This window comes from Anomaloglossus baeobatrachus, chromosome 2 (genome assembly GCF_048569485.1).
Source record: "Anomaloglossus baeobatrachus isolate aAnoBae1 chromosome 2, aAnoBae1.hap1, whole genome shotgun sequence".
Classification (NCBI taxonomy): domain Eukaryota; kingdom Metazoa; phylum Chordata; class Amphibia; order Anura; family Aromobatidae; genus Anomaloglossus; species Anomaloglossus baeobatrachus.
The window spans coordinates 58,862-74,276 of record NC_134354.1 but is presented as its reverse complement, the minus strand read 5'-3'; the positions used below and the strand labels follow the sequence as shown (position 1 = coordinate 74,276).

The window sequence follows — 15,415 nt, the reverse complement described above, 5'->3', positions numbered from 1 at the left end:
CGGTGATGCCATTCGGGATGAGGAATGCCCCTGCCACTTTCCAGCGGATGGTCAACACCCTGCTCAAGGGACTTGAAGGGTACGCGGCCGCGTACCTGGATGACATTGCCGTCTTCAGTCCCACCTGGGAGGACCACCTAGAGCATCTAGCACAGGTGCTCAGGCGGATCCACCGGGCAGGTTTGACCATCAAGCCGGGAAAGTGTCAGCTGGCCATGAGCGAGGTCCAGTACCTCGGTCACCGGGTAGGTGGGAGAACACTGAAGCCCGAGCCTGAGAAAGTGGAGGCCATCGCATCCTGGCCCACCCCCAGGACCAAGAAGCAGGTGATGTCCTTCTTGGGGACCGCTGGGTACTATAGGAGGTTTGTTCCATGCTATAGTAGCCTGGCAAAGCCCTTGACGGACCTCACCAAGAAGAAGCTGCCCTCTGCAGTCGATTGGACAATGGACTGCGAGACAGCCTTCCGGGCCCTAAAGGACGCCCTGTCCAGCCCGCCCGTGCTACAGGCAGCCGACTTCACGCGGCCGTTTGTAGTACAGACCGACGCCAGTGACTTCGGCCTCGGTGCGGTGCTCAGCCAGGTGGACTCTGCGAGCCAAGAGCACCCAGTCTTGTACCTGAGCAGGAAGCTGTTACCAAGGGAAGTTGCCTATTCCACGATGGAGAAGGAGTGCCTGGCCATAGTGTGGGCCCTGCAGCGTCTGCAACCCTATCTATACGGGCGCCACTTCATCGTGGAGACGGACCACAATCCCCTCAGCTGGTTGCACACCGTCTCTGGGACGAATGGGCGATTGTTGCGATGGAGCCTTGCGCTCCAGCAATACAACTTCACCATTCGCCACAAAAGGGGCCGTGACCACGGTAACGCAGACGGGCTGTCCCGACAAGGAGAGGTCGCGGACGGGCGCACGGGGGAACACCGGAGTGTGCTGCCCCCTAGCGCCCTCAAAAGGGGGGAGGTGTGAGGCAAATCCCGGGATATGAAGATGAATTATGACTCCAGTCATAATCTCTCATCACTCCCTGGCAGTGCCCCCTCCCTTCTTGTTCTCAATGTCCAGCATCTGTGAAGGTGTTACACCTCCATGGCCATGTCCTGTGATATGGAAATGAGGTGGTGTGGGAACAATGGACACAGGATGACTCCCTGCCGTCACCCTGTAACAAGAGTTGTATCTCATTAGCAAGGCTATGGAATAGCCAGACAGAACGACTCCAGTAAAAAATGGTTCATATCTCGCAAGCCATATTTCCGATAAATATGGCAACCATAAAAATGGTGTCTCCGCATGCAGACGATGCCGGCACACCCTTTTTATGGGAGCAGGACATTGGGAAATGCCCCAGGCGTGATATCAGCCAATGGGGAACTGGCAGACAGGTCATGAGTCCCCTCGTTCTGTAGCTAAATTCATAACTGTCACAATGAGAGCATTGGCGTCTGCCTACGACGCTCCCAGGCAAAGTTATGGCCAATATCCCCTTTGCTGGATAATTCTGATCCATGCAGGGGGAGTGGCAGTGCTTCCCTGTGAGGTCACTAAGGTAGGAGGGGACCTGGATCTGCCCAGGTTGATAACCCTACTTCGGCCATTTTCCAGCGTTCTTTCGCTGGGGGCACGTGTAGGAAACATCTGTGGGAAGGATCCTAGAAACCTGGGTACAGCGCCCCCCTGTGGCCAGACGCAACAAGGTAACTGCTGGAACTGTGTATGCCTGTTTGTAACCCATGCTTTGATTGTAACTGTACTCTGACATATGTATATTCTGTAGATTCCCTATTGTATATATTGTAGTTTCTAGTGTGCTTTAGGCTGATTAAATTATATAATTAATCTTGGGCTGTTCTGTTATCTCGATCTTGAATCCCACGTCTGTGTGTTCGGCTAATAGTTACCGTGAAGCGGTTGGTGGCAGCGAGTTGTGCCAAGGATTATTGTGGGGAGGCCAGTGAGATTCGGGGAGATTTTATATATTCCGCCCGCGGAGGTCGGGGGAATATATACCCTACTCTCACCGGGGACCCTTCAATAATCGGCATAAGTAGTATAGCGGCCTCCTTGCTTATTGTCGGGCAATTCCATAATTGGCCTGACTATAAGAGGGGCGCTAGAGAGCGCGTCACGTGCTCTGTCTGTCGGTCGGGAGGTATAAAGGAGGGGTGACCCCCACTTGTTACCCCCCGATTGTGACGTACTGGTAGCCAGCGCGGGGGATTTCTGAGTGACCCCCCCGGTGGTTTGTGACAGCTGGCATCTGCCGAAGCGTAGGTATGCACCTGATAGTGCTTCGTGAAAGTGTGCAGACTCGACCAGGTAGCCGCCTGACACACCTGCTGAGCCGTAGCCTGGTGCCGCAATGCCCAGGACGCACCCACGGCTCTGGTAGAATGGGCTTTCAGTCCTGAAGGAACCGGAAGGCCAGAAGAACGGTAGGCTTCAAGAATTGGTTCCTTGATCCACCGAGCCAAGGTTGACTTGGAAGCCTGCGACCCTTTACGCTGGCCAGCGACAAGGACAAAGAGCACATCCGAGCGGCGCAGGGGCGCCGTACGAGAAATGTAGAGCCGGAGTGCTCTCACAAGATCTAACAAGTGCAAATCCTTTTCACATTGGTGAACTGGATGAGGACAAAAAGAAGGTAAGGAGATATCCTGATTGAGATGAAAAGGGGATACCACCTTCGGGAGAAATTCCGGAACCGGACGCAGAACCACCTTGTCCTGGTGAAACACCAGGAAGGGGAGCTTTACATGACAGTGCAGCTAGCTCAGACACTCTGCGAAGTGATGTGACTGCCACTAGGAAGACCACCTTCTGCGAGAGGCGAGAAAGAGAAATATCTCTCATTGGCTCGAAAGGTGGTTTCTGAAGGGCCATTAGCACCCTGTTCAGATCCCAAAGTTCTAGCGGGCGCTTGTAAGGGGGGACTATGTGGCAAACCCCCTGCAGGAACGTGCGTACTTGCGGAAGCCTTGCTAGACGCTTTTGAAAAAACACAGAGAGCGCCGAGACTTGTCCCTTAAGAGAGCCAAGAGACAGCCCCTTTTCCATTCCGGATTGAAGGAAAGACAGAAAAGTGGGCAATGCAAATGGCCATGGAATAAAACCAGGATCAGAGCACCAGGATAAGAAGATCCTCCACGTCCTGTGGTAGATCTTGGCTGACGTTGGTTTCCTGGCCTGTCTCATAGTGGCAATGACCTCTTGAGATAACCCTGAAGACGCTAGGATCCAGGACTCAATGGCCACACAGTCAGGCTGAGGGCCGCAAAATTCAGATGGAAAAATGGCCCTTGAGACAGCAAGTCTGGTCGGTCTGGTAGTGCCCACGGTTGACCCACCGTGAGATGCCACAGATCCGGGTACCACGACCTCCTTGGCCAGTCTGGGGCGACGAGGAGGGCGCGGCGGCAGTCGGACCTGATCTTGCGTAACACTCTGGGCAGCAGTGCCAGAGGAGGAAAGACATAAGGCAGTTGAAACTGCGACCAATCCTGAACTAAGGCGTCTGCCGCCAGAGCTCTGTGATCTTGAGACCGTGCCATGAATGCCGGGACCTTGTTGTTGTGCCGGGACGCCATTAGGTCGACGTCCGGCTTCCCCCAGCGGCAACAGATCTCTTGAAACACGTCCGGGTGAAGAGACCATTCCCCTGCGTCCATGCCCTGGCGACTGAGAAAGTCCGCTTCCCAAGTTTTCCACGCCCGGGATGTGTACTGCGGAGATGGTGGAGGCTGTGGCTTCCACCCACAGCAGAATCCGCCGAACTTCATGGAAGGCTTGCCGACTGCGCGTGCCGCCTTGGTGGTTGATGTATGCCACCGCCGTGGCGTTGTCCGACTGAATTCGGATCTGCCTGCCTTCCAGCCACGGCTGGAACGCCTTCAGGGCTAGATACACTGCCCTTATCTCCAGAACATTGATCTGAAGGGAGGACTCTGGCTGAGTCCAGGTACCCTGAGCCCTGTGGTGGAGGAAGACCGCTCCCCACCCTGACAGACTCGCGTCCGTCGTGACCACAGCCCAGGATGGGGGCAGGAAGGATTTCCCCTTCGACAAAGAAGTGGGAAGAAGCCACCACTGAAGGGATGCCTTGGCTGCCCGAGAAAGGGAGACGTTCCTGTCGAGGGACGTCGATTTCCTGTCCCATTTGCGGAGAATGTCCCATTGAAGAGGACGCAGATGAAACTGTGCAAATGGAACTGCCTCCATTGCTGCCACCATCTTCCCTAGGAAGTGCATGAGGCGTCTCAAGGGGTGCGACTGGGCTCGGAGGAGAGATCGCACCCCTGTCTGTAGTGATCGTTGTTTGTCCAGCGGAAGTTTCACTATCGCTGGGATAGTGTGAAACTCCATCCCGAGATATGTCAGCGATTGTGTCGGTGTCAGTTTTGACTTTGGGAAATTGATGATCCACCCGAACCTCTGGAGTGTCTCCAGAGCAATGTTCAGGCTGTGTTGGCATGCCACCCGAGAGGGGGCCTTGACAAGAAGATCGTCCAAGTAAGGGATCACTGAGTGTCCCTGAGAGTGTAGGACTGCAACCACTGTTGCCATGACCTTGGTGAAGACCCGTGGGGCTGTTGCCAGGCCGAAAGGCAATGCCACGAACTGAAGGTGTTCGTCCCCGATGGCGAAACGCAGGAAGCGCTGATGCTCTGGTGCAATCGGCACGTGGAGATAAGCATCCCTGATGTCTATTGATGCCAGGAAGTCTCCTTGGGACATCGAGGCGATGACGGAGCGGAGAGATTCCATCCGGAATAGTCTGGTTTTCACGTGTTTGTTGAGCAGTTTGAGGTCCAGGACGGGACGGAAAGATCCGTCCTTTTTTGGTACGACAAACAAGTTGGAGTAAAAACCGTGACCCCATTGCTGAAGGGGAACGGGGATAACTACTCCTTCTGCCTTCAGAGAGTTCACCGCCTGCAGAAGAGCATCGGCTCGCTCGGGGGGCGGAGATGTTCTGAAGAAATGAATCGGAGGACGAGAATTGAACTCTATCCTGTAACCGTGAGACAGAATGTCTCTCACCCATCGGTCTTGGACATGTGGGAACCAGGCGTCGCAAAAGCGGGAGAGCCTGCCACCGACCGAGGATGCGGTTTGGGGAGTCCGCAAGTCATGAGGAGGCCGCTTTGGGAGCGGTTCCTCCGGCGGTCTTTTTAGGACGTGCCTTAGACCGCCATGAATCAGAGTTCCTCTGATCCTTTTGAGGCCTGTTGGACGAGGAGAATTGAGACCTGCCTGAGGGCCGAAAGGACCGAAACCTCGATTGTACCTTCCGTTGTTGAGGTCTGTTAGGTTTGGACTGGGGTAAGGACGAGTCCTTACCCTTGGATTGTTTAATGATTTCATCCAATTGCTCGCCAAACAGGCGGTCGCCAGAAAACGGCAAACCGGTTAAAAATTTCTTGGAAGCAGAGTCTGCCTTCCATTCACGTAGCCACATGGCCCTGCGGACTACCACTGAATTGGCGGATGCTACCGCTGTACGGCTCGCAGAGTCTAGTACCGCATTCATGGCGTAGGACGCAAACGCCGACGCCTGAGAGGTTAATGACACAACCTGCGGAGTCGCGGCTCGTGTGAGTGCATTAATCTCAGACTGACAAGCTGAGATAGCTTGTAGTGCCCATACGGCAGCAAATGCCGGAGCAAAGGACGCGCCGATAGCCTCATAGATGGATTTCATCAGGAGCTCTATCTGCCTGTCAGTGGCATCCTTTAGTGATGCACCATCTGCCACTGCAACTATGGATCTGGCCGCCAGTCTAGAGACTGGAGGATCCACCTTGGGACACTGTGCCCAACCCTTGACTACGTCAGGGGGGAAGGGATAACGTGTGTCATGAAGTCGCTTAGTAAAGCGCTTATCCGGAAAAGCTCGGTGCTTCTGGACTGCGTCTTTGAAGTCGGAGTGATCAAGAAACGCACTCCGTGTACGTTTGGGAAACCTAAAATGAAATTTCTCCTGCTGAGAAGCCGACTCCTCAATCGGAAGGGGTGGAGGAGAAAGATCTAACACCTGATTGATTGACGCTATAAGGTCGTTTACTATGGTGTCCCCTTCAGGCGTATCAAGGTTGAGCGCGGCGTCAGGATCAGAGTCCTGATCTGCCGCATCTGCTTCATCCTCCAGAGAGTCCTCATGCTGAGACCCTGAACAGTGTGATGAAGTCGAGGGACGCTCCCAGCGAGCCCGCTTCGTCGGTCTGGGACTGCGGTCCGTGTCGGAGTCCTCCCCTTGGGACCTATGAGTTGACCCAGGAGCTCTTTGCTGCTCCGACCGAGGGGGGCATGGGGGCAATGAATCAACAGTGCCCGGGGCCTGTGTTACAGGTCTGGACTGCAAAGCTTCCAGTATCTTAGCAGACCATCTATCCATAGACTCAGAAAGTTTGTCAGCAAATACTGCAAACTCTGTCCCTGTCACCTGGACAGTGGGGGCCGGAGGTTCCACCTGGGCCGGGGGTCCCACCAGTGGCTGAGACTCCGGCTGAGTGAGTGTCACAGGGGCCGAGCATTGCACACAATGAGGGTAGGTGGAACCTGCAGGAAGCATTGCCGCACATGAGGTACAGGTTGCAAAGTAAGCCTGTGCTTTGGTACCCTTGCTTTTTGCAGACGACATGCTGTTTCTCCTCTTAGAATAATCAGTGAGGGTATATAGCCAAACGCTAACAGTGAGGCCGTACAGAGTAAATGTATACACTATAAGCATATAAATATACAATTCGGCACCCAGGGGGACCAGCACCTAGTAACAGGTGCGGCTTACCGACCGCTCCCAGCGGTTGTGTGACCACCAGATCCCTGCCTGGGCCTCCCAGAGCTGTGGAGCTCAGTTGTCTCCCCTCTGAAGTTCTCCAGCGTCTTGTAGCAATGGCTGCCGGCGTTCAGAGAGGAGGAGGGGGCCGTGGGCGTGCCCGTAAAAGTGCGGGAATCTGGTGCCCCACGGTGCTCAGTGAGGGGGGAGGAGGATACAAAGTATGCTCCTGCCCTCAGCGCTGACGTCCAGTGCAGCATCCCGCCCTTACCCCTGACTGGCAGGCCCGGGGGCGGGAATATGCGGCACTAGGCCGCAAAAGCCGGGGACTAAAGTTATAAGCGCGGCCGGCAAACAAGCGCGGCCAGCGCGGTAGTCCCGGCGCACTAACACACCCAGCAGCTGCTGCAGTGTCCATTACCCAGGCGCACTATGCGCCGTCCCCAAGGGGACACAGAGTACCTCAGAGTCGCAGGGCCTTGTCCCTGATGATACTCGGCTCCTGTCCAGCAGATTCCCCCAGGGGCTGCGGAGGGAGCGCGGTCCCAGCGCCTGGTGACCGGTCAGGATCCCACTTCACCCAGAGCCCCTAAGGGATGGGGAAGGAAAACAGCATGTGGCTCCTGCCTATGTACCCACAATGGGTACCTCAACCTTAACAGCACCGCCGACCCGAGTGGGGTGAGAAGGGAGCATGCTGGGGGCCCTGTATGGGCCCACTTTTCTTCCATCCGATATAGTCAGCAGCTGCTGCTGACTAAAATGTGGAGCTTGCGTGGATGTGTGCCTCCTTCCACAAAGCAATAAAACTGAGGAGCCCGTGATGCACGGGAGGGTGTATAGGCAGAGGGGAGGGGTTTACACTTTTAAGTGTAATGCTTTGTGTGACCTCCGGAGGCATAAGCTATACACCCAATTGTCTGGGTCTCCCAATGGAGCGACAAAGAAAAGGTCTTTTAAAAGTTCACAGGAAAAAAAAAAAAAAAAAAAAAAAAAAAAAAAAAAAAAAAAAAAAGGTCATAGCCTCAGTAACAGCAGACAAAAATAATCAACAAAACAAATCCCATCCCCAATTAATTAAGACCCATCGAGTGTTGTATAAACGCTCACATGAAAAAAAAAAGGTCCCAGAAAAAAGGTGTAATAACTACCGATTGCCCGTTCCCAGGGAGGTTCCCATCTTAAGAACCAAGTGATTGCTATGCAAACAAGGCAGCCATCCACGTGTGGTGTGTGGACCAGGCGTCTCCCACATCCGGACCCTCCGACTGTCATGGAGAGGCCATAGAATTACATTGGAAACACTACTTCCAGTTCACACAGAAGAGGGTCTCCGCCAAATACAAGGTTCAGAAGAGAATTGGAAGGGCGCTGGGAACAAGAGAAGGCGGCAGGCGGTATTACACCACAGGTGCACTTTTTGTTTGACTGCTTCTTTAATGGTCAGGAACATTGCATGGAAAATTACAAAGACATGAGCGGCCACTGTTGCACGACCCACCTGTAAAGTCATCAGTAGAGCTGCCGGCATAGGCCTGGTCATAGCTGCTGACACTCGGCGCATCTGGGAATACAGGGACATAAGGATCCTTGCAGGGGTTGGGACACGTCCTTTGGAAGGCATCGAGGGCGGCTGATGAATGGGTTCCATACACACTCGAATGATCTGGTGACTCAGCGAAGGAATGGCTGCCATCCTTCAGAGGGTTGAGGAAAGTATGGGAGTTGTAGGTGTCAGACAGTGGACTCCTGGAGGGATCTGCTGGGGGATCGGTGTAGGGATCAGACTCTCCATTCTTGCCTCTGGCCAGTACACCATGTGGGGGAGTTTCCTTCTTCGCCACATCTTCTCTCTCTGCTCCCAGCACAGACTCTGCTTTTACATTGAAGGACCCTGTTAAAATAAAAAGCAAGTGATAAACTCTATAAGACGTGCGCAGCAAGAATCATCATTCAAGAAGGAAGCTGCAAACCCAGAGTCAGGGCCAGGCACACCATGAAAGAGAGCGGTAGACGGAACATGATCATACGATCAGCCCCAGCTATCTAAGCCGCCCACAGGGGTAATACGTTGTGTACAAGGCTCCCCCACCCCCTCCAATATCCCAGCCACCATGGATGGCAGCAGTGGCGAGGGGATTAGTCCCTGGTGGTGTCCCCCACCCCCTCCAACATCCCTGCCACCTAGCCACCATGGATGGCAGCAGAGGTAAGTGGGATGATTAGTCCCTGGTGGAGTCCCCGAAAACCTCCAACATCTCAGCCACCATGGATGGCAGCAGAGGTGAGTGGGATGATTAGTCCCTGGTGGTGTCCCACACCCCCTCCAACTTCCCTGCCACCTAGTCATCATGGATGGCAGCAGAGGTGAGTGGATGATTAGTCCCTGGTGAGGTCATTAGTACATGTCATTACCAAGGCTCTGCAGGGTCTGCTCGTTCTCGCTTAGGAGGTCACTGTACAGATCGTGCTGCTCTTTCTCAAGATGTGTCCAGTCCTCATCTGACAAGTTCACAGCTTGTTCATGACATACGGGTCCCTGAAACCAACAGCAGGGTGTGAGCAGCAGACAATCACCGACACACAAATCACAAAGCGTCAATACTGGTCCTGTCTGGAAACCATTAACAAGCAGGATACACAATGCTGCAGAGCTATGAATGGGCTCAGATAAAAATCCGGTCAATTTACACTTTATAATCCCACTTACCAATATATCATGAGTATTTGATTTTACCACTGGTAGCCCCGACAGTCCCAGTCACCCAAGAATCAGTGGGCGCCCCAATAGTCCCAGTCACCCAGGCATTTCCAGGGGCCCAGACAGTCCCAGTTACCCAAGAATCACCGGGGGCCCCGGCCATCCCAGTTACCCAAGCATCACTGGAGGCCCAGGCCGTCCCAGACACCCAAGCATCACTGGGGGCCCCGGCCGTCCCAGTCAATGGGCCCATTTTAAGAATCATACCCAAGAAAAAAAAGCTGCAAGCATAAGGAAGAAAATCTTGGGATGTAATAACCTGCAACAGCAATCACCTTCACAAAACATCTCCTGCAGCTGAAGAGAAGAATCTTACAAAGCTGAGGACTGCTCGCAGAGCGCCCGTCCTGCACATGTGAATCGTTCCTGAATATTTCTGGGATACCTGCATCCCCAGGTCAGAACACGGCAGGTACAGTGTGGTTTTAGCCATTATGATAACCATTCTTCTAATAATGGACACATGAATAAATGGTTTTGCAGTATTCAGGATTGGGTTTTACTCGACTCCTTCAGGTAGGCCTGTTGTGGTCTTGGAACAGTCTTACCAGGATGACGACTGCTAGAGAAAAGTCAGTCAAAACCAGGGTGGATGAAAATCAATGTTTTTTTTAAAAAAAAAAATAAAATAAAAAAAAAAAAAATCGGATTTTTTTTTATTTAAAATCGGATTTTTTTCAATAAACTGCTTTTTGAGGAAAATATTTTACACATCCAAAAGGTTCTTCCATCATGAGATAAAGCGGAGTTGTTTAACTCAGTAGAATAAAGGCTGTATATGTGTAACATTCACAATGCCATGCTCTTCCAGAGGTTTCTGTAGGATTAGTGGGCAGTTTCTCTCCTATATTATCACAGACGCTCGCTTTACTTACGCAGTTCTCAAAACTGAATTAGACTCCGCAGAGGTCCCAGCCTCTTCTTCACGGCAAAAATATTACAACATGAACAGAGTTGAGAAAAAGACCTTAATCCTATTGTTCTACAAACCTATGAATACAGAATCAACCCCTTCAGTGCCAAGTCCAAGAAGTTAGACAATATGTTTCTGATTGTTTGGAGTGGAATAGATCTGCACAACACAAGAAGAATGTGAATCTAAGTGTGAGGAGGAGGAAGGGCAAGCAGACAAGAAAATGAAAGTGAAACTTTGAGCACAATACTGCAGCATAGCCACAAACAGACAAGTCTGGATCTGTTTGTGTGTACGATCTGAGGTTCATTACATTCTTTCCTTATAATGGCAGCAGGCCGTAAAAAGAGACCCAGTTTGGGAATATTTTAATGAAGCTCCTTTGCCTATCGGTAAGGCAGGCATGCGTGCAAAATGCAAACGATGCAACAAAGAGATGCAAGGCCTGGTGGCGCGAATGAGGCAACATCATGAGAAGTGCGGTGATGAAGATGACCAAAGAAACGCTTCTGAACAGGCAGGATCTTCAGGTTGGTAAACATTTTTATTGAATCCTATTTCTAAAGACTGAACTGTCATGTGTGAGAAAAATTATATTTCTTCTTATTACTGCATGTTACTGTCATTTGGTACAGTTATGAAGAAAAACAAATCTTCCTTTTGGGGCAGGGGCAGTGATGTGCTGTGTACAATAAGCAGAAATTGTATAATAAACAATAAAATAACAGCATTGACTTTTTTTGTTTAGGGGAATTCATGGATTCTGGAAACTATCCACCTCCAAGATCACCATCATCCTGTTCTACAGTTTCAGAGTTATCCATCCAGGATAGTGCTTCATTAGCAGCAGCATCATCATCAGACACCCACAGCCACATATCACCATCACCCAAAAGGAAGAAAAAACCTTTACCTCCTGGAACCACCATAGATAGGTTTGTGATAAGAACTAGCAGATTAGAAAAAGAGTTGATTGATGAAAAAATTGCCCAGTTTATTTATGCAACGAACTCTTCTTTCTGTCTGACTGAGAACCCACATTTCATTAATATGGTTCAGTCACTGAGACCAGGATACAGTCCACCCAGCAGAGCTGATGTTGCAGGGAAACTGCTGGATCAAGTGTATGACAGAGAAATGGAGCAATGTGCAACAGCTCTGGAGGGTAAAATTGTTAACCTAAGTATTGATGGGTGGAGTAATGTCCACAATGATCCTATTGTATGTGCTTGTATAACAACAGAAGAAGGTAAAGTCTTCCTTGCACAAACAACTGATATGTCAGGAAATGCACACACAGCAGAATACTTACAAGAAGTGGCAGTAAAAGCTATAACGACATGTGAACAAAAATTCAAATGTCTAGTACGCAGTTTGGTCACTGACAATGCTGCAAACGTATCCAAGATGAGAAGAGATTTAGAAGAGCAGGGAGGGAATACAAAGCTGCTAATAACATATGGTTGCAGTGCTCATTTGCTGCACCTCTTAGCCAAAGACTTAAGTGTTCCAGAAATAAAGGCTAATGTTGTTGAAATTGCTAAATACTTCCGTAATAATCATTTTGCTGCAGCAGCTCTGAAAAGGATGGGTGGACCCAAGCTAACGCTCCCACAAGATGTTAGATGGAACTCTGTGGTGGACTGTTTTGAGCAGTATATCAAAAACTGGCCTATTCTGATGACACTTTGTGAAGAAAATCGAGATAAAATAGATGGCACTGTCACGGCCAAAATCCTCAACATTGGGCTTAAGAGAAATGTTGAACATATGCTGAGCTTCCTGAAACCCATCTCTCAAGCTTTAAACAAAATACAGAAAAATAGCTGTTTTATTGCGGATGCTGTTGAAATTTGGAAGGAACTGAGTGAACACTTAAAAACAGAACTACACATGGACAGAATTATATTACAAGCAGTAAACAAACGAATGGGACAAGCACTGACTCCAGCTCATTTTTTGGCAAATATTGTCAATATCCAATATCAGGGTCAAAACCTAAGTGCTGAGGAAGAGGAGTTAGCTATGACATGGGTATCCAGCAATCAGCCATCTTTAATGCCAACTATAATAAACTTCAGAGCTAAGGGGGAACCATTCAAGAAATATATGTTTGCTGAAGATATTTTACGGAAGGTCACACCAGTAAACTGGTGGAAGTCACTTAAGCGCTTGGATTTAGAGACTGTTCAAGTAATGATTTCACTTTTAACAGCAGTAGCTTCTTCTGCAGGCGTTGGAAGAATATTCTCTTCCTTTGAACTCATTCATTCTAAATTGACAAATCGGTTGGGACCCAATAAAGCAGGAAAGCTTGTTTTTCTTTTCCAGATTATGAATAGGAACAAAGAAGAAGATGATGATGAAGATGACGACAAGTGAGCTACAGAGGACAGCAGGGACAGTAGTATTTAAGTTTTTCATGTGTCGGCTGGGCTGACAGTCTAAGTTTCTTAAAATATATATATATATTGTTTAGCCAAATTAGTTAACAAACATGGATGTTTGTTTAAGCAAATAACTTATGCTGTAATGTTGTTATTGTTTCAGTTGAATAAATCTATTTAAATTGTTATTAAGGTCAGGATTATTTTTCTCCTTCCTAAGTACAACAGAACAGTGGTGTCCAAATATGAATGATTAACCCATTAAACTGGGGAGAAAAAAGTAATATAAAAAGTGATTCTAAAAATCTTCATCTACTTGCATGTTAAACTAGCAAGAACTAGTTTAGGTAGAAACTTTGATTTAAATCAAGCTTTACTGACTAGTGATTTAAATCGTGATTTAAATCGTGATTTAAATCAGTTAGATTTAAATCAAATCCACCCTGGTCAAAACCCTTCTAAATCGGTGGAAAGCCTGTGTGACTGGGTTGCAGTGCACATTTTCTGATTTTTTTTTAACCTCAGGGCATGGCTCGCGATAACGAGTCTGGCCGGAGAGCACAATCTCAGCGTCACCGATATACCTTCTGGCAGTAACCACGCTTTGTGTGCCTTTATATGATGGTAAAGCACCGGCACTGCCGATCTCAGCGTCACCGATATACCTTCTGCCAGTGAGCTCTCCACCAGTGACCCTATTTCCTCACATCTTCCTCAGTCTTTTCCCCAAATGTCTCCACTCACCTAACATATGTAACCCCTGTCCCTCATCTGGGGTCTTTCCTTCCTCCTTCAAACATGCCAGAAAACATCTGTGACGACATGGACTCTGTCAGTACCTAGCATGGGTTAAGTTCTTAAAATTCAGCCAGACATGAAGATAGTTTGTTTATAGATGGGGGATAAGCCCCTCATTGTTTCTACAAGACTCTTAGGAGTCTAGTGTTACAATTCTTGTTGACTCATGTAATTGCCTTGGCCAGTGAAGGTCAGACACCCAGACAAATCAATTATGCGAACCTCCCATTGTATTACTATGTGTATTGCTAGATGCGATGTAACTTGGCTGTCTCTCCCTCGTCACCGTCTCACATCTGGCCTGTGGTGCGGCGGTGTCCATCTTGTTATGCCTCTTTTTAGCACAAAAGTGCAGTCGGCAACAGTTTTATTCACCTTTGGAAAGATGGACACCGCGGATCCGAGGCCAAACAGAGTCCGGAGTGACTCTGCTGCCTCATTAGTGAATAGATCCGTTGCAGGTTTCGCCTGAATCACGTATTTCGCAGATGTAGATGGAAACTCTGATGTAAGCACTCGGCATAGAGCACAGGATAAATGTGAACTGATCCAAAATGTTCTGAACCAAAACCACCACCAAATAGCATTCAGCTCAACCCACAAAAACACAAGTCCCCACGCAGGTCCGTCATCGGTTAACGGAAATATAGGGGGATTGCACATTACTGGTATCACAAAGGCACTGGAAAAACGCTATGGCTCCGCAACTCAAAAAAGGAAATCCAGAAAAAATCTGTGCTTCCAAATCCAAATTCGCCCCTCTCTTCTGAGCTCCATAATGTAGCTAAACCACAGTTAGCATCTACATGTTTGGCATTGTTGTAGTGAGGAGAGCCCGCTTAAAAATGTACGAGTTTAGGTTTAGAGAAGCATGAGCTGGGCACTAAAATGTACACAACAAGGACTTATTTGCAATTTTTAATTCTGCAACATTCACTGTGCTTGACACCATGGGTGTTTTTCAGATACTAAATTGTCACTACACCAATAGATGAATTTCCAGAGGGATTTCTTCTGTTCTGGCACTTAGGGGCTCTGGAAATGGCATCTGCAAACTATTCGAGGAAAGTCTGTGCATCAAAAATCTAATGGCGCTCCTTCCCATTTAACTTGGAATTGGAGTGACTGATCTGTGCCTCTAATGACAGCTCTCTGTGTGGTGATCTGCGCCTCTGATGACGGCTCTGTGTGGTGATCTGTTCCTCTGATGACGGCTCTCTGTGTGTGATGATCTGCGCCTCCGATGACGGCTCTGTGTGTGATGATCTGCGCCTCCGATGACGGCTCTGTGTGTGATGATCTGCGCCTCCGATGACGGCTCTCTGTGTGGTGATCTGCGCCTCTGATGACGGCTCTCTGTGTGTGATGATCTGCGCCTCCGATGACGGCTCTCTGTGTGGTGATCTGCGCCTCCGATGACGGCTCTCTGTGTGTGATGATCTGCGCCTCCGATGACGGCTCTCTGTGTGGTGATCTGCGCCTCTGATGACGGCTCTGTGTGGTGATCTGTTCCTCTGATGACGGCTCTGTGTGTGATGATCTGTGTCTCCGATGACGGCTCTCTGTGTGTGATGATCTGCGCCTCCGATGACTGCTCTGTGTGTGATGATCTAAGCCTCCGATGACGGCTCTCTGTGTGTGATGATCTGTGCCTCTGATGACGGCTCTGTGTGTGTGATGATCTGCGCCTCTGATGATGGCTCTCTGTGTGTGATGATCTAAGCCTCCGATGACGGCTGTGTGTGTGATGATCTGCGCCTCTGATGACGGCTCTGTGTG

General features: G+C 49.7%; 1 protein-coding gene across 5 annotated transcripts in view; it reads right to left on the bottom strand.

Moving 5' to 3' along the window:
• Positions 1–15,415, bottom strand: part of LOC142290796 (uncharacterized) — an 80,836-nt gene that overhangs the window by 35,369 nt on the left and 30,052 nt on the right. For all 5 annotated transcript variants that reach the window (XM_075334797.1, XM_075334799.1, XM_075334800.1 and 2 more), the window contains exons 4-5: positions 9,193–9,316; positions 8,279–8,671 (exon numbers count right to left, since the gene is read on the bottom strand). In XM_075334797.1, the coding sequence (XP_075190912.1) occupies positions 8,279–8,671; positions 9,193–9,316 (517 nt within the window). The remainder of the gene's footprint in view (positions 1–8,278; positions 8,672–9,192; positions 9,317–15,415) is intronic.